The 19352-nt window shown below is 51.0% G+C and overlaps 1 protein-coding gene across 2 annotated transcripts; it reads right to left on the minus strand.

Annotated features, from left to right (window-relative positions):
- Window positions 1-4175: 4175 nt before the first annotated feature.
- Window positions 4176-18236, minus strand: Drc7 (dynein regulatory complex subunit 7). 2 transcript variants are annotated; one of them, XM_048354831.1, is made up of 17 exons: window positions 18043-18236; window positions 17072-17246; window positions 16032-16157; window positions 14920-15114; window positions 13924-14082; window positions 13230-13448; window positions 11481-11609; window positions 9776-9848; window positions 9550-9678; window positions 9220-9348; window positions 8794-9014; window positions 7389-7604; window positions 6599-6709; window positions 6406-6516; window positions 5276-5470; window positions 4477-4616; window positions 4176-4392 (listed from the first exon to the last, which is right to left on the minus strand). In XM_048354831.1, exons 1-17 carry the CDS (start codon window positions 18234-18236, stop codon window positions 4299-4301), a joined length of 2616 nt encoding a protein of 871 aa, XP_048210788.1. In that variant the 3' UTR covers window positions 4176-4298. The 2 variants fall into 2 exon arrangements, with proteins under 2 accessions (XP_048210788.1, XP_048210789.1); XM_048354832.1 differs by lacking the exon at window positions 14920-15114.
- Window positions 18237-19352: the final 1116 nt, after the last annotated feature.

Raw genomic sequence — 19352 nt, forward strand, 5'->3', positions numbered from 1 at the left:
TTGACAATTGTGAACAGTGCAGCAATGAACATGGAAATACAGGTGCCCTTGTCATATCCTGGATTCTGTTGCTCAGGGTAGATGCCTAGGAGTGGTATGGCTGGATCACAGGGTATGTCTATGTTTAGTTTTTTGAGGAACCCCCAGACTGCTTTCCAGAGTGGTTGTACTAGTTTACATTCCCACCAGCAGTGCAGTGGGGTTCCTCTTTCTTTACATTTGTTGTTGCCTGAGTTCAGAGTATAGGCCATTCTGACTGGGGTAAAGTGGCATCTCAGGATTGTTTTAATTTGCATTTCCTTTACTGCCAGGGATGTTGAACATTTCCTCATGTGTTTCTTTGCCATTTTTACTTCTCCTGTGAAGTCTCTCTTTAACTCCCTTGCCCATTTAGTGATTGGTTTATTAGGTTTGGGAGGGATTCGTTTCTTGAGCTTTCTGTAGGTGATGGAAATTCAGCCTTGTCTGTTGCATTGCTGGTGAAGATCTTTTCCCAATTGGTTGGCTGTCTTTCTAGTTTAGTAGCTATGTCTTTAGCTGTGCAGAAACTTTTTATTTTAATGTAGTCCCATTGTCCAGTCTCTCCAATCTATTGTGCCCCTGGAACTTTGTTCAGGAAGTTCCTGCCTGTGTCTATAAGTTCTAGTGTCTCTCCTACTCTGTCCTTAAGTAGATTCAGAGTTTCAGGTCTGATATGGAGGTCTTTAATCCATTTTGAGTTGATGTTAGTGCATGGTGACAGGTTAGGGTCCACTTTGAGTTTTCTGCATGTGGCCACCCAGTTTTCCCAGCACCAATAGTTGAAAAGGCTATGTTTTTTTCCATTGTATGTTGTTCGCTCCTTTGTCAAATATCAGCTGACTGTAAATATGTGGTTATATTTCTGGGTCTCCTAATCTTTTCCACTGATCTTCGTGCCTTTTTTTTTGTTTGCCAGTACTAGACTGTTTTTGTTATGATGGCTCTGTAATAGGGCTTGAAATCTGGCATTGTGATACCTCCTGCGCTATTTCTTTGGCCTAGAGTTACTTTGGCTATTCTAGGTCTTTTGTTGTCCCATATGAATTTTTGGATTGTTTTCGTATTTTGGTAAAGAATGTCATTGGGATTTTGATGGGGATTGCATTGAATTTGTATATTATCTTTGGCAGAATGGCCATTTTCACGATATTGATTCTACCTGTCTATGAACATGGAAGGTCTTTCCATTTCTTGGTGTCCTCTTTGATTTCTCTCTTTAGATTTTTTAGTTTTCACTAAATAGATCTTTTACATCTTGGTTTGGTTAATTCCTAGGTATTTTATTCTTTTTTTAGCTATTGCAAATGGTGTTGTTCCCATGATTTTCTTTTCTGCATGAATATTATTGGTGTACAGAAAGGCTGCTGATTTTGTGTATTAATTTTGTATCCTGCTACTTTGCTAAAATGGTTTACTAGTTCTAGGAGCTTGGGAGTGGAGTTTTCTGGGTCCTTCACGTGTAAGATCATGCCATCTGCAAATAGGGATAATTTGATTTCTTCTTTCCCTATGTGGATCCCTTTAATGTCCTTTTCTTGCCTTATTGCTCTGGCTAAGGATTCCAGAGCTATATTGAATAGGAGTGGAGAAAGTGGGCATCCTTGTCTTGTTCCTAATTTTAGGGGAAATGTTTTCAGTTTTTCCCTATTTACTATGATATTAGCTGTTGGTCTGTCATATATGGCTTTGTTTTAAATAATGTTCATTTGATTCCTCTTTTCTCCAGAGTTTTTAACGTGAATGGGTGTTGTATCCTACCAAAGGTTTTTTGGGCATTGACTGAGATAATGATGTGATTCTTGGCCTTGGATCTTTTAATGTGGTGAATTACATTTATTGATTTGCATATGTTAAACCTTGCATCTGTCAAATAAAGCCTACTTGGTCATGATGTATGATTTTTTAATTTGTTTCTGGATTCTATTGGCTAATATTTTATTGAGGAGCTTTGCATCTGTGCTTGTAAAGGAGATTGGCCTGTAATTCTCTTTATTTGTTGGGTCCTTGCCTGATTTTGGGATGAGTATGATATTAGCTTCTCCCTCTGCTTTTATTTCATGGAAGAGCTTGAGGAGTGTTGGTATTAGCTCCTCTTTAAAAGGTTCATAGAATTCTGTGGTGAATCCACCTGAGCCTGGGCTTTTCCTTATTGGAAGACTTTTCATTGCTTCCCCTATCTCATTGTATATTATTGGCTTATTTAATAGATTTATATCTTTTGGGTTCAGTTTGGACAGTTATGTTTCTCTAAAAATTCATCCATTTCTGTTAAGTTTTCCTTCTTTAGTGAGTATAGGTTCTGGAAATTGGTTTTTTTTAATTACTTTTTTTAAATTTTTTTTTTTTTTTTGCCAGTCCTGGGCCTTGGACTCAGGGCCTGAGCACTGTCCCTGGCTTCTTTTTGCTCAAGGCTAGCACTCTACCACTTGAGTCACAGCGCCACTTCTGGCCATTTTCTATATATGTGGTGCTGGGGAATTAAACCCAGGGCTTCATGTATATGAGGCAAGCACTCTTGCCACTAGGCCATACTCCCAGCCCAGGTTCTGGAAATGGTTTTGTTTGGATGTCCTGGATGTTGTAATTTTTCCTGTGGAATCCTTGATCTTATGGATTTGAGTCTCTCTTTCTAGTCTTGCAAGAGGTCCAATTTTATTAATTTCCTCAAAAAAAAAACAGCTTTTGGTTTTATTAACTTGTTGTATAGGTTTTTTTTTTTTTTTTTAGTTTCTATCTCATGATCTGCCCTAATTTTTGTGATCTTTCTCCTTCTGGTAGCTTTAGATTTAAATTTTTCTGCTTTTCTAGACGTTTCAATAGCATCATGAGGTTGTTTATTTGAGCTGCTTCTATTTTCTTGATGTATGAACTAAGGGCAATGAACTTGCCCCTCAGCACTGCTTTTCCTGTGTCCCAGAGGTTCCTTTGTAATGTATTTTCGTTTTCATTGAATTGTAGGAACTCTCTAATTTCTTCTTTAATTTGAACTATGATATGATCTGTTTTGGAGTATGTTGTGTCCCCTCAGCTATTAATATAAAACCATAGGGAAATCTTATGAGTATATTGATATCATCTTTATTTTTTTCTATGTACTTCTCACCCCTATTTGTAAATTGTAGATATGAAATTTCAATCTTGACATTTATGAGCCTGTAGCTCTTTAAAAACAGGACCCTTAGGCCCATATTACTACTACTCTGAAGAAAACAGTAATTTTCTAACATCCAGACCATAAGTGGATGTCCTCAGTCATTTCCTAAATACATGATCAAGTTTTCACTAAGTAGAAAACAGATTACAGGTATAGCTCATCTAGCATCCTGGCAGCTCTAGATTCAAACTCAAGCAGCAGGTGGGTAGAGGAAAGAAAAAGCTCCTATCCAGGCACTAATCCAGATTTAGCATGAGTTTTGTTTGATGTTGTATACAGAGTCATATGTTGATTTGAAATGTGGCCTTCAGTTTCAGGTGTTCAAGGCCTGGTCTATAGCTGAAGGTGTTACTTGAGAGGTGACTGGATCATGAGTTCGTAGCTGGGTGGGCTTGGAGGAGGCTGGGCTTAGCTGGAGGCAGTAGCTCACTGGGGATACACCTTCCATGATGTATCTTGTCCCCTGCCTTTCCTCTGTCTCTCTGCTTCCTGTCTGCCATAAGACAGCAGTTTTCCCTCTCCCATGTCCTCCCATCCATTTTTTTTTTTTTTTTTTTTTGGTGTGCTGTTCCTGGGGCTTGAACTCAGGGCCTGGGTGCTATCCCACAGCTTTTTTGCTTAAGGCTCCATTTATAGCTTAGTTGGTTTACTGGATTTTCCTAACCAGGCTGGCTTTGAACCCCCATCCTCAGATCTCAGCATCCTGGTAGCTAGGATTACAGGTGTAAGGGACTGGCGTCTGGCCTTGCCGCAGGTCAAAGCAATAGAGCTTGTAGTTACAGACTAAAACTTTTGAAACTTTGAGCTAAATCTTTGCTCCTTTGTTTTTTGTCAGAACAGCAAACAGCTACTACTGTCAGTTTCCTGGGAGGAATGGGATAGTCCTAGGCTACAGATAAAGGGTGGGGTGGGGGGGAAGGAGTAAAAGATTAGGCCTGGAACTTGTAGAGTCTGAGGCACTATGGCAAATTAAATGAAAGGATATTTATTTAAGGGGAAACTGAGGGAAGAGGGGAGTGGCAGTGAAGCCAGGCACCCTTGTGGGTAGTGTGAGGCAGGTGTGGTGAATTCGGGGGCAGGTTTATGATCTCTAGCAGCTTCCACAGTAGTCCTCTGAGAGGTGTCAAGTATAGACTTTCGCCAGATCCATCAGCCGTGGGTCCTTGTAGAGCTTTTCCTCCAGTGCCAAGTACTTGAGTGGGGCCAGCTCCTTGTGCCTAAGGTGGAAGAGGAGTGAGGGGGTTCAAAGCAGCAGCCTGATGAGCTCCAGGGGCTCTGCCTCCCTCCCACTGCCCCCTTACCGATTGAGCCGTTGCTCTAGAATGCGGATGCGGAACATGGCCTGGGAGCAGTAGCTCAGGTACAAGTCTTCATCCTCGGGTGTCAAGGTTACCTGGTTCTCCTGGTACCACTGCTGCTTCTTCTGAAGCTCTTGAGTCTCCTGAAAGATGGACAGGGAAGGGTAACCGGAGCTAATCCTCTCCCGAATGCAGGCTGTCATTCCATAGGTCAGCAGACAGCCCCCACCCACACAAGGAGAGTGGCAGAGGTGAGGGTCCCAAAGCCACTGGGGTCAGAGTAGGCCTAAAACAGGCAACCAGGAAGGGGATGGGGCTCAGTGCAGAGTGCTCGCCTCACTTGCATAGGCCCGGGGTTTGAGCCCTAGCACTGCAGAAAACTAAAACGAAACACATGGCTGGACAAGCTACTGGCATTTCCAGAACCTTTGAATTGAGGAAAATTATAGACAGTGCTCTGTGGGTTCTAAGTGAGAAACTACATAGAAGCTACCTGGTGTGTGCCTATCCTATAGAAACAGGGCGAGGAGGAGGAGTGGTTATGATGCACCATCAGCCTGTTCATCCATTCCACTGCCTACCCCTCCCTCTACCCACCTATCTATTCAGCATCCACTTATCCACCCACCCACTTACCCATCTATCCATCCACTCACCCATCCACCTCCACAACCACTGACACACTCATCTGTCGACCAGTCAGTCCCTCACAGATCTGTGAGGTGCTGGCAGAGAGCCCTAAGACCGTTCATTTTCTGGAGAAAACACCAAAGTCCCCTCCACTGGCAGGCTCAGGGCTCACCTTCTCGAAGCGGGCTTGGATGAGGTTAGCCTTGTCGATGAGCCGCTGCTTGAAGTCGCTGAGACACTCGTCCGTGAGACGCCCTGCCTGCCACCTTGTCAGCTTCTCCCCTGGGGGAAGCTGGGCCAGGAATGGGGCCAGATAGTCCAGCTGGGCCTCCACCTGCTGCAGGTGCTCCTCGTGCATTACACGCTCCTGGGTGGGGATGGGGGAGGGGCAGTGGGCACTGGGTCAGGTGGGGGGGGGGGCCTTCAGGAGACTTCTGACAAGTTCTGTGTCAACAGTGGGATACCACCAAGCCAAGATCCCCACCCAGCACCCTATGCAGGCACCTCAAACAGGATTGGCCATGCTTATGGCCAGACGAATCATGTCTTTCTACCCAAGACATCCATCTCCCCAAACCTGTTTCCTCCTCCTCAGACAGGATCAGGTCTATAAAGCACAAAGCCAGGTGTCTGACAATCCATAGCAGATGCTTACTCAGTAATGGCAGAAGATAAATATAAAACTTCCATTTTTTTTTTTTTTTACACCCTGGGGCCTTATGCCCTGTATAAGCAGTCAGAGACTGGGGAGGCTGGAGATCTGAGCCAGCTCTCAGAGATCTAAGAACACTCAGTCATCTGACTGGGCTCCCAGCTCCAGCCACAGCCTTAATGATAGCCCTGTGGAGGTGGGTGTACCATTACATTCTTTCCCCATTTACCCTAGCTCTGGGTGGGAGACCTGGCCTGAGTACTCTGCAGGAGACCCAAGTAAGGCTGATCACCCAGCATCAAAGACATCATCCCCTTTCCTGCTGGGCACTGGTGACTCACACCTATAATCCTAGCACTCATGAGGCTGAGATCTGAGGATAGTGGTTCAAAGCCAGCCCAGACAGAAAAGTCCATGCAGCTCTTATCTTTATATCCAATAAACTACTCAGAAAAAGGCAGAAGTGGTGCTGTGGCTCCAATGGTAGAGTACTAGCCTTGAGCACAAAGAGGCTCAGGAACAGCGACCAGGCCCAGAGTTAAAGCCCAGGGACCAGCAAAAATAAATAAATATTTTCCCAGCCTGGAGGCTGGGGGAGTCCAGGGAAAGTCATCCCTGGGCAAAGCAGTTGATTTAACCATAAGGCTCACCATGGCCTCGCGGTATTCCCTGCTCTTCTCATTGCGCTTCGTGTCATAGATGGAGATGGTCAGTGTGTGCGCCTCATCCTCATCCTCTCGAAGCTTCAGAATCTCCAGCACCTGAATTGCCAATCCATGGAGGCCATGACCAAGGCACTCCAGCCCCGCCACTGTCTACCACCCACCCTCTGTGCGGCCTTGCCTCCAGCTCCGACTCCCAGGCCTGATGGCGGGACAGCTTCTCCTCAGCCTTCAGTTGCATCATGGTCTCATACTGGTAGAGAAGCTTCTTGGTGTGCTCCATAGGCTCCACCTGGGACCAGAACCACCACAGTGTCGGACAGACTGCCAGGCTTGGCAGTCCACTCCACTCCAATTACTCCCGCCTCTTTCTGGCTACAAGGCAGTTTCCTTGCAGATGAAAATTCAGATAGCCAATGGCTCACACCTGTAATCCTAGCAACTCAAGAGGTTGAAATCTGATGATTGCAATTTGAAGCCAACCTGGGCAGGAAACATTGTGAGACTCATATCTCCAATTAACCAGCAAAAAGCCAGAAGTAGAGCTGAGGCTCAGGTGGTTAGAGTGCTAGCCTTGAGCAGTAAAACTAAGGGACAGCACACAAGCCCCAGACTGGCACCATCAATATAGATGATCAATAGATAAGAAACTGAAGATGCAGAGAGGTTATTGAATGTAGGGATGTCACTAGGAAAGTGAGCCCCTCCCTCCAGCACAGGTCCCTGAGATCTGGGGTCTGTGCTGACCAGGGGTGGGGGACGTGGTGGCAGGGACCATAAAGAGTAGCCTCAGCCTGCTAGATTCTCATTCTGATGGGAAAGGGAGAATTTTCAGAGAAGCAGCAAACAGGAGAGGCCCCCATGGGCTTATTGGATTTCCTGGCTGGGCTCCCAATGTGTCATTGTGGGTCCCCCAGGTTGCTGGAAGGGGTCACAGGACGCAGTCCCCTCCGCGCACGCGCACTGCCCACCTCGAAGCTGATGCACATGTCTGGGGTCATGATGACCTTGTTGCCCTTGCTGTCCACCTCTGTGCGACGCAGGAACTCCCGCTTGGACGTGGTGATGTGGTCTTCGCGGCAGTGGTAGCGCAGCTGGATGCGCTCCTCCATGATGAGGAACACACGCTCGGCCACGTCCTCGTCTGCAGGCTTCGCAGGGTTGCGGCAGAACTGCTCTGTGATTTTCTGTGTGGCCAGAAGGACAATAAGGACTGTCCTCCATGCATGGAGTGGTCAGGGCCCTGAGCTCAGGGGTCTTTTTGTGTGTGTGTGTTAGAGTCTCTGATGGTAGTGGGGTCTCAGGGCCAAGCCTCTGCAGCCCCAGATGGCTCTGGACGCCTTCTCTAACTCCCTCTACCAGGCTGCCTGCTTGACCCCAGTGGTGGGGAGCTCACCACCTCTCCTGCCCTCCCATCTCTAGAAATCTGCTAGGAAGGGCATTTTTGGCACACGCAGCCAGTAAGCAGAGTTGCAAAATAATTTGCAATGACTTAGAGACAGAAGGGAAAAACCAGATTACTACACAATGGGTAATACAAGGAGTTGAACTCCCAACCTGCCTTGGATATCTTATCCACTTAGAAAAAGCCTCTCAGGACCAAATCTATGAATCCTCAGATAATAATTGAGAGGTACCATTCAGAGATATTTTTACATTTCTCAATTTTCGAGGTTGATGGACGATCTATTTTTAGAACTAAGAGTTACAACCAGGGCTTTGTTGTAGGCTAGGCAAGCACAACCTCAAGCTATATCCTCAACCTTTTTATTTTTCATTTTGTGCTGGTCCTGGGGCTTGAACTCAGGGCCTGGGAATTGTCCCTGAGTTTTTTGTTGCTCAAGGCTAGCACTCTACCACTTGACCCACAGCTCCACTTCATTTTCTGGTGGTTAATTGGAGATAAGTGTCTCATAGACTTTCCTACCCTGACTGGCTTTGAACCTGACTGGCTTTGAACCTCAATCCTCAGATCTCAGCCTACTGAGTTGGATTACAGGTATGAGCCTTCAGCACCTGACTGATGTTTTGTTTTTGAGCCATGATCTTATTACCTTTTGCCCCAGCTGGCCTCAAATTTGAAGGCCTGCCTGCCTGCCTCTGCCTCCTGGGCAGCTGCAATTTTAGGCATGTACCACAATGCCTGGCTTTTCCAGATCATTAGCTAGGAGTGTGAATTCATATGTAAAAACGTGACCACACTCTTGGTTCTTGTGTGAAGGCATGGCCCAGCACCATTCAGTACATAGTTAAGTCTCCTGGCAATGTCACACACCTTGATTCCATCCGAGACAGAGGGCTATACCCACCCAGGTGACCTCTGTCTGCCAGAGAAGGTGGGCAGCCTGGTGCTGCCTGGGGCAGGCGCGCTCTTACCACCATGGGCCTTGGATTTGAATCTGCAGTGCACTGAGTGGGTTTCTTCACCCTGGGCCCGAAGGTGATATGGCGGTAGGCGAGGAAGTCTTCACGCCCGCTGTAATACTCCGTCATGGTCTTGGGAGTCTCCTCCCGCTTTATCAGGCCATCCACACGGGCTGACTCATAGAACTCCATGACACGGTCCATCTCAGGCTGCATGGACTTGTAGGAATGTACTGGGGTGGCCGGTGGGGGAGAGGAGGAGGGGACGATGGGGGACAGCAGTGACTGCTAGCTTGGTAGCCACCCAACTCTGGCTTGCTTTGGGAGGCAGGGTCTGGCTTGCCACCCAAGGACCCTGTCTACAGACAGTTTTGCTTCCTCCGCCACTCCCACCTCCCCAGCTCCTGGGTAACCCAGCAGTGGGGTTCATGCTCATACCACGAAGAGACTGGGGGTGGCCAGGCTTGAAGTAGTCAATACATAAGCCCGTAACCTTGTTCATATGCTTTAGCTCCAACATGTCCTCCCGATTCTGGTACCACTCCTTGACCTCCAAAACCTTGGTACCTGAGGTGGAGGTGGGGGTGGGGAGGAAGGGGGAGGGTGCTTACCCCATCCAGGCCAGATCTCCTAGCATCCCACCCACCGTTCCCAGAAATGGGCCAGCAATGGCCCACACACTGAGGGAGGAGGGCGTGACGTGCCCAAGGCCCCAGATATATTGGAGATCATGGCTCTCCCCACAGCTCCCCACCCGTGACCCCTTACATTCCAGGTCCCGGAACGTGGTGAGGCGGCACACCAGGCCGTTGTTGCTGAGGTATGGGGCCCACTTCTCCACCTGGGCCCTCTTGTACTGTATCACCTTCCTCCCATTTGGGCAGCGGGTCTCGAATGCTGTGGGTGCAGAGGGCGCTGAGGTCTCTCCTAGATTTCACACCCTGCCTCCCCCAGGTCCCAAGGGAAGCAGAGGATGGCAGTGTTGGTCAGAGACCTTCTGGAGAGATATTTATTTGCATCACCCAGGAGGATGGCATATCGAAGCTCTTATCTTCATTTTCCTTGCCCTGTGGGGAGATAGATGCTGGCCAGGGTCCTGGAGGAGACCCTGGTAAAGGGCTTGGAGAGGGGGGTGGCAAATGTCAGAAGCACAACCCCCCACCCATAGCAGTACCAGCCCCGCTCCCACCCTCCCCTTCTGGGCAAGGCTTCTGGTGGCCAGGGCCCTTCACCAGAAAAGCTCCTGGGGTCTGGCAGAGCCCATTCACCACCAGCTAAGGCAAATCCTCCTCTCTGAACCAGCCAGGAGCCTGGGGATGGCTGGACAGCAGCAGCTCCGGACCTCATAGCCAGCAGGGGGCACCCGTGCTCAGCCATGAGGAGGCCATTCCTGTGCTGGCCACAGCTTTCACCAAGCCATGGGATTAGAGCTAGGGTTTCAGCTGAGACCCCAGTCCTGTGGGTTGCTGGATGTATCTTTTGGGTGAGTGACTTCATGAGGGATGACACCTGTCCCTACCTCACTGGGTAGTGGTGATTTGTTTTATTTATCTAAAGCCCCCTGAGTAGATAGGATTACAGGGGTGAGCCACCAGCGCCTGGCTTCTAGTTTTGTTGGTGGTGGTGGTCATGGGGCTTGAACTCTGGGTCTCAGTGCTGTCCCTAGCTCAGAGCTAGCATTCTACCACTTTGAGCCACAGCTCCACTTTTGGCTTTTTGGTGGCTAATTAGAGATGAGTCTCCTGGACTTTCTTGCCCGGGCTGGCTTTGCACCGCAATCCTCAGATCTCAGCCACCTGAGTAGCTAGGATTTCAGGTGTGAGCCATCAGTGCCCAGCTTGGTGATTTAAATGAGAGAGCTCAGGTTTGACACCTGTTACGGAGCCTAGTGCTCAGAGAGGCCATGCCACACAAGTTCTGCTTTGTACTTGTGGGCATTGCTGGGTGTCCCTCCAAACTCCAAACACAGGAGTCCTAACCCCCAGTGTCCCAGAAAATATGGCTGTATTTGGAACTGGGAGTCATTAAATGAAAGTTTGAATGTGGTCCTTAGGACATCCTGAATCCAGCCTCCAGAATCGGGAGACAAACCTGTATTATGTAAGTCCCAGCCTGTGGCCATGCGAGTGGGCCAACATGCCTGTTCCTGATGCTCTGGTGTGACTGTGACCCCTTCCTCATTTCTATGCAAGTGAGAAAAGTTTCCAAAGACCTGGACACTTGTCCCAAGGCACACCGACCCACCTACGGTCCCAGGAGGCCCTGACCTCATGCCTGGGAGATCAGAGAAGGGAGGCTGACTCCATGAGACCATTCTACCAATGGTCTTTAGAATACCTGAGGGCACAGATGAGAAATCCGAACAATAACTGGCCTTGGGCTCCCCCATGCTTGTAGAGAGGAGGGTCTTAAGACCCCGCTCCCAGGGGCCTAAACACTAAAGAAGCAGGACAACCTCTGAACCCCTGAATTCAAGTTCCAGTCCCCCCCTTAACCCACTGCAAGAGTTTGGGCCTCAGTTTATCCATCTGTAAAATGAGAGCAGAGCCCAAACTTTGAAGAACCTGTAATTGGTCCACTTGGGCCCTCCCCCCTGCATATACATGGTTTTAGGGGTGTTTGTCAGGCTTTCTGAAGCAACACAGGGTGCAAACTTTTCTCACCACACCCCCACTGTCTCCCACACCCCCAAGGCTCACCAGATCTTCAACATCATCATCCTCGTTCAGTGTCTCGTCATCTTCCTCAGACAAGGCCAGGCGGTGCTTCTCTGGCCCCTGCAGCATATACTCCCACCTCACAGGGTCTCCCAGATCAAAGATCAAGTTCTGTTGGGGGCAGGGGATCTGTCAAGTGCACCCCATGCTCCCCACACCCCCAACCTGTTCTGTAGTGATGGGAAATAGCTGCTCCCAGAGGCCAGCAGGGGCCTGGGCAGAATGTCAGCTTCAGCTGGCCTGGAACTTGCAACCTCTTGAGTGCTGGAACTATAGGTGTGCGCCATCACATGCAACATATGTATGTATGTATCGTGTAATCATAGTGGAGTATAATTATATATTGTAGGGAATAGGAAAAGTGAGTAAGAGACTACTCAGGAGTAGACAGGACTGGAACTCATCAACACTGACAATGAAAGTGTACATTGAGGCATTGTTTTGGGAAGCAAACAAGCTCTACTAGAGTGGAACATGGGCCTCTCCTAAGTATGCACCCCATAAACACAACTATGTGCTCACCGTGTAGCTACAGAATGGACAAGTTGTGCTATGCTCTCAAATAACCAGAAGTGAATGAACACTGCACTTGAGCGCACCATGACGGCACCAGGTCATGGATGGATCTCAGGAACGTCGTGATGGCAGAAGCACACAGGCAAGAAGGATGCGTGCTGGGCTGGGCGCCCATGGCTCACACCTGTCATCCTAGCTACTTAAAAGGCTGACATCCAGGGGCTGGGAATGTGGCTTCGTGGTAGAGGGCTTGCCTAGCATGCATGAAGCCCTGGGTTTAATTCCTCAGTACCACATAAACAATAAATCCATTACATTTTTTAAGGCCAAGATTGAAAGGATTGAGAATTAAGGCCAACCTAGGCAGTCAAGTCTTCAAAACTCCATCTCCAAAATAACCAGAACAAAGCCAAGCTGGAGGCATAAATTAAGTGGTAGGGCACCTCCCTAAGCAAGTTAAAGGGCCTTTGTCTAAACCCCAGCACCGACAGGTGAGGTTGCCTCACACCTGTAATACTAGCTACTCAAGAGGATGCGATCTGAGGGCTGTGGCTCAAAGCCAGCAGCAGCAGAAAGCCAACAGGACTTTTATCTGCAATTAAGTACAAAAAAAAAAACAAAAACAAAAAGGACAGGGGCTGGGAATATGGCCTAGTGGTAAAGTGCTCACCTCGTATACATGAAGCCCTGGGTTCGATTCCTCAACACCACATAGAAAAAGCCAGAAGTGGCGCTGTGGCTCAAGTGGTAGAGTGCTAGCCTTGAGCAAAAAGAAGCTCAGGGACAGTGCTCAGGCCCTGACTTCAAGCCCCAGGACTGGCACAAAAAAAAAAAGAAAAAGAAAAAGAAAAAGCTGGAGTAGAGTTATGGCTCAAGTGGTGGAACACTAGCCTCGAGCAAGAAAGCTCAAGAACACTGCCCAGGTCCAAAAATAAATAAAAACCAGTACTACCAAAATATAAGTTAATAAATAATGATACATGGAGCATGGGGAGAAAAAGATAGGCTGAAACTGGAGCCATGCCCACGGGTCGAGCCTGTGGCCACCAGCATGGAAGCAGCAAGGAGGAGGTGTCTAGTGATGATCCACGTAAGCTGAGAAGACCCTTCTCAGCTACAGGAGCCGTGCAGTACTCTCCTAGCTCCGTGGCCCCCTCCCCAAGGCCCCCAGCCCTTTCTCTGCCCCATCCCCCACGCCCCTCCCCCCTCTAGCACCTTGCAGCAATTCCAGCAGTCCTGCATGTTAATCCAGTAGTTCCTGTGGTTCCAGAGGCTCTCGATGCCCAGGAAGTGGTCGTCCTGAGTGGAGTAGCTGCGGCCCGTGAGTGGGTCGATGAAGAAGCTCTCCGGCACCTCTCGCTTCCCGGACAGCACCAGCACCCAGCAGTGCACCCGCAGGCCGTGCAGGGGGTCGGGCTTCTCCTCCTCTGCCTCCTGTGTGTGTGTGTGGGGAGGAGGCCTGGAGGTGACTACCAGGTAGCTGGGGAGGGGTGGGAAGGAGAGGCTGGCCCCATCCGTCCGTCCCACCATCCCCCTTCTCCCGCCCCCCCCAACCCCCGGCTGAGGAGCTGCAGGAGAGCTCTGATTGCCTGGCTGCCTTTGAATCCCAGGTTTCAATCAATAAAATGGCAAGATCTGCAGTTCACCCTGAAGGATGGGGGGCATGGCTAGTGAAGCCATGAAGTTCCAATCCTGGTTCCACCAACTAAAGAAATAGTCTCTGTTGGGCTCTAGATGTAGGGGCATTTATTGGTTGTGTGTGACTCTCGTCTTTGGTAAATCTCAAGAGAAGATCAGTGTGGCTCCCTTATCTCATCCTGGGGAGCTGTGACCGTGATGCTGGCCATGGTGCCCCCCCCAGTCTCTTCCTCCCACCACAGCAGAGCACGCAGACTCCTGCTGGACCCACCAAGAGTCGCTCCTCCTGCTCCCGGAGCCGCTTCTCCTCCTCTGCCTTCAGCTGCTGCTGCCTCTTGAACTCCTGATCCTGCTCAAACTTGCTGTTCAGGTCTCGGGGTGGTTTGATGGCGTACTTCTTAGGTGGTTCCTTCTCCTTGCTCTTGACTATCTGTCACCCAGCAAGAGAGGACAGGCCAGAGTGGCCAGGCCTGAGCACAGGCCCAGGCTGGGGAAAAGAGTCTGGCTCAACCAGCCGGGCCTGGGAACCTGCGGGTCCCCCTGCTCCTCCAGCCTGTGGACCTGTAGTGCTGACAGCAGAGGGCGCTGCAGCACCTGCGCTTTCCTGTCTGTGGATCTCAGCGGCTCTCAACCCAGAACCACCCAGATGGGAGCCAGAAAGTGGGGCAGGTTGTGGAGAAACTGGCTGTGGGGCTTATTTCCATGTGCTGGGAGCCCCGGGTCCCCGAGTCCTCATTCCTGGGCTGCAGATAGAGCCCTGGAATTCATCTTGTTCCTGGGAAACACTCTCTGTCTGTAGTAAGACCATTTTGCAAATCTAGAGATGCTTTTCCCAGAAATGCTTTATCCATTTCCAACGGTTTCTTGTGTCTGCAGCAGCGTGGGCCATTGCAGAGCTCAATGAATCTATGCAAGACTTGACACCACCCACAGAGGGAGCCTTTGTACCTGGATGGTGGGGCGGGGGGGGAGGGGAGACTGAGACTCAAGGTCTGCTCACTGTACACTATCTGTTATTTCCTTGGGTGCAAATGGCTGTTCCACCTTTATCAGACACTCAGGGGACACACTGAAACAAGGTGACTTTAGATAGAAGCCCTGTGTATGTCACATTTGGCCCCAGGAGGGCACAGGGACTTAAACTGAGGACAGAGGGGTCACTGTGATTTAGAACAGGAGCCCTGGAGGATGGGGGTGCAAGCCTGGCCCTCCAGCCCTGGGAAGCCCATCCTTTGGGCATACCATGGGCAGCCTGCACAGGCCGTACCTCCTTGGGCTTCATGGTGAGCGGGCACACCTCCCGGGACAGGTCCATGTGGCACAGGTCCTGGGAGCCATAGCCGTTGACACAGTAGGCATCATAGCCAGAGCCGATGAGCATGGAGCAGAGCAGCGTGCTGAAGTCGAACGAGTTTCCCTTCTGGTACCGCAGCACCGTGGTGGAGGAGTAGAGGTGCGAGGGCTGCGCCCAGGCTGGGCCAGTCAGCATGGGGCTCTGTGACCCCTCCCTGTCCTCGCTTCCCAGTGTGTGGGGCCTGGGCGGGGGCAAGCAGGCTACACTCCCGGGGGCCCCCAGCTCCTGACCTGATCCTGTGCAATCCAAATGTGCCGGTGACTTTAAGGGGCTGGGCAACGTCTTACAGGACCATGGGACTCTAGAAGCTTCCGGTCCAATGCCCCTTCATTATTTTTTTTTCTTTTTGGTAATTTTTATTATTTTCCTCCAGTTTTCTCATCTCCTACGTATGTCCTGTATCAAGCTCCCCAAGTTCACCCTTCTCTTCTTCCCTCCCTCTCGTCCTTAGTGAGAAACAGGCCAAGCTGGTCCCCAAAATGGGAGGGGAACAATGGCACACACCAGCAGTCCCAGCAACGTGAGACGTGGGGATGAAGAGGGCCACAGCTCAGAGCCAGTCTGCATTGAGAGACCCCCCCCTCCCCATCTCAACCCACAAGCTGGGTGTGGCGGGACATGCACGGCTATGATCCCAGCTCCGTGGGAGGCTACAGGTAGAGGAGGATCAAGGTCTGTGGTGATTAACTGAAGCAAAATGGAAGCTGGAGGCATGGCTCAAGTAGTAGAGCAAATGTCTAGCAAGCACAAGGGCCTGAGTTCAAACCCCATACCATTAAAAATAAAATAAAAGCAAAAGATAGGGCTGAAGGCCACAGGCAGCTGAGCACCTGAAGTCACGAAAGGGAGATTGAGGCAGAAAGAGGCAGAGGCCAGTGGAACAGTGTTGCTGTGTGGCATCAGGTGAGTGTTGTCCCTCTCTGGGCCTGTGGCCTGAACTTGGCTAAGCCTCTTTACCAGATCTTGCCTAACTTCCCATCTTAGGTCTCCTGGGCCTGCCAATGCCGCCCGTGAGAGGCCCTTACCGGCTTGAGGGGGTCTGGCAGGAGGACCATGGTGAGGAAATCAGCCACAAACTGGGCGCACGTGTCCCAGTTGTAGAGCTCAGGGTAGGGCATCAGCGTGGGGCGGATGGTGGTGCTGACGAACTTCTGCAAGGGGAACAATATTGGGGGGCAGAGAACATGCACAGGGCGGTTGGGGAGGGGGGAGAGGACAGAGCAGCGCTTGCTATGCACATGGCCACCATTAGTGGGGGTGAAGGTGCCTGGGAACCCCCCATTGCATCCCCACTCTACGATGGCGCAGGCCTGCTTGGGCTGGGCTGGGAGCCTGAGATGCAGAGAGGCCAAGCAAGCTGCCCCAGGAAGCCAGGGATAAGGGGGGAGACCAGAGCCTCTCCCAGGTGTTAGGGCCTTCCAGCCCTCTCTGCTCAGGGGCACCTCATGGCATCCAGGCTGGAGACCTGGGCCGTCTCCAGCCCTAGACACAGGCTCCACCCCAGAAAAGGAAAGAGACATAGGAGAGGAGCAGGACAGACTCCCCACTCTCCCCACTGGCACTTCCTGGAGTCTCCCTGGGCCTCAGTTTCCCCGTCTGTAGATGGGTGCTGCGAGATTAATCCAAAAGGTTGTAAGCTAGACAACCCCCAGGCTGACAGGGTCCTAAAGACCTACAGCTCACCAAGCAACTGCCAACATTTGTGTTACACTGCTGCCCGCTGGGGGCTGGGGGACTACACCTGTAATCCTTGCTACTCAGGAGGCTTAGATCTGAAAGTCTGTGAGGCTCTTATCTCCAATTAACCACCAGGATAGCAGAAGTGGCGCTGTGACTCAAAGTGGTAGAGCACTAACTGGCCTTGACTCAAAGGAACTCAGGGACAGTGCCCAGGTCCCGAGTTCAAGCCCAGCAACCACCACATCCAACAAAAATAAAAGCCAGCTCCCGTTCAAATTCCAGTGCTCCAACTGTGATTCCCCACTGGAGATCTGGGATCGGCTCAGGGACCTTGGAGGACCAACCCTCCCTCCATTCCACACTCCTCCGCCCCTGCCACCCTTACCGGAACATCACACTCATTCAGGGGATGTAGGAAGAGAGGCACACGGTCGGGGCACAAGTGGCTGTACTGGCGGGAGTAGTTGTCGGCCACCTGCAGCAGGTGCTCCTCCTTGGTGGAGTTGGTTTTGTAGGAAGGGGGCAGGTTGGAGGTGTCGATGACGTCCTGTGTTAGGATCCTGTGTGGGCAGGGAGGGTGGAGTGGGGTCAGCCCAGGCGAGGCTCTGCTGGAACCCCTGGGCCCATCCGAACTGCCTTTGGCTCCACCCCTTAGGTGTCTCATCAGTGCCTGCCCCTTCCCGCAGAGTAAAGGGACTGCCTCAGAGCCATCAAGTTATTTGCCCAAAGATCACACGCACAGCGCTGGAGGGAGGCACGGCAGAGAGGAGTGTCTCTGGACCATGCCATCCCTGGTCCTGAATCCTCACTCTGGAGGGGAGGTTTGAACTCAGGACCTCTCACTTGCTGGGCAAGGGCTCTACCGTGGAGTCCCACCTCCAGCCCTGTTTGTTGCTGGTTATGTTTGAGATAGGGTCTCGTTTCCTGCCCAGGTGCCTGCCTGGAGGGCAGTCGGCCTTGTTTTAGGCTTCTTGCTGTTGCTGGGATGACAGGTGTGTGCCACTGTGTTGGGATGGAGCCTCACAGACTTTTCTGCCTCGGCTGAACAACAATCTCAGCCTCCCAAGCCACTTTGGATGCCACTTTGGAACCCAGCTATGGGTTGAGAAGGGGGTCTCGCAAGCATTCTTGGGCTGGCCTCAAATCTTGATCCTCCCAGGTTCTCAGTCCTCCAAGTAGCTCAGATTTCAGACGTGAGGCCACCAGCCTCTAGCTCAGAGCCCTCACTCCCGACTGCCTCCCTCTGGGACCTGGGTCCCTTCTCGGCCCAGGTACCACCATGTTGCCTGGCTCTCGCCGTCCCAGCCCTGAGTGCCAAGCCATGGCCGTGCAGGAAGCCCCCACTCCCACACTCACGTGGACTCTTCCACAGGGGGGACCACAATCTCCGACACCTTCTTCTCCAGGTCTCTGAGCATCTCCTGCGTCATGATGGTTTCATCCTTGCGAGACTCTCCCGGCCTCACCATTTTCTCCATCTCCCCTCGCTCGGCAGCCTCCTCCCGCTCTGCTGCCTCCTCCTCCTCCACTTTCTCCTTCAGGACCTCCATCCTGGCGTCTCTGGCTATCTAGGAACTGATGCTTCTGGGAGGAAGGGGGAAGGGGATCATCACTTTGCCGTGGTCACGTGCTCCCATCGCCTGGGGATGGAGAAAGTCTCCACCTGGTGCTTCCCCAGGAGGAACGTCTTCTAACCACTGCAACCCCCCCCCCCCGACAAACAGAGACAAAGCAGGCATCAGGTAGGCAGTTGTGTGTGGTCAGGGCAGGAGCGGGCAGCCCACAATCACAAACACCTCTTTGACAGTGACCCGCTGCAATCCCATTGCTATAAACTATCCTACTTAGACATCTATGTAAAAACCAATAGCAACTTGGCTTTAAAAAGTACTCATAGTAATAAGTGATTACTTATTGGCCAATAAATGAATTGACTTTAAAAAGTACTCATAATAAGGTGACATAGATCAGAGGGTAAAAGGGACTGGGAGGCTGGGGAGGTGGCTGAGTGGCAGAGGGGCTTGCCTAGCATGTGAGGCTGGTACCATCCCAGCAACTACATTGCCCCCCTCCCTCCCTCCCTCCTTCCCTCCTTCCCTCCCTGCCCAGGCCACAGTCTCTTGGGGCTCTGAGTCCGCCTGGAAGTAGGAAAAACTGTTGGCTCCACCCACAGCTCTGGCTGAGCCTTGGCCTCAGTGTCCTCTTCTACTGTATGAAAGGGGCCCATGTTTTCCATCCAATCTGACATTCCTGGAGCTAGGACCCAGGAGAGGCTGGACATGGCTGCTGCCGGAAGCTGGCCTCAGGTATGTCTATCCACAACCCAGCTGAGGCTTCTGGTCCCAAAAGCTCACTCAACCCCCCTCCCCCGCCAAGCAGCCCTGATGCTGGAGCATCAGATACTTTGGTCGGTCTCTCAGGCACAAAGAGGGGGAGAGGGAGGGCTGACAAGTGTACTGAATCTCCCCTGTGGGGCAGCCTGTAGAAGGACTGCTACCCACTCTGCTGATGAGAAGATTGAGGCCTGGAGGGGTTAAGGGAAGTGCCTGAGCTGCAGCTAGAACAGGGCAGATCTTTGAACTCACATATAGAGGCTCTGAAATGTATGTGTGTCACGGCCTAACGTCAGTGCCTCAAAAGCAGGTGTGCAGGAGGGGTGAGCAAGG

The sequence above is a fragment of the Perognathus longimembris genome, chromosome 10, assembly GCF_023159225.1.
Source record: "Perognathus longimembris pacificus isolate PPM17 chromosome 10, ASM2315922v1, whole genome shotgun sequence".
NCBI lineage: Eukaryota > Metazoa > Chordata > Mammalia > Rodentia > Heteromyidae > Perognathus > Perognathus longimembris.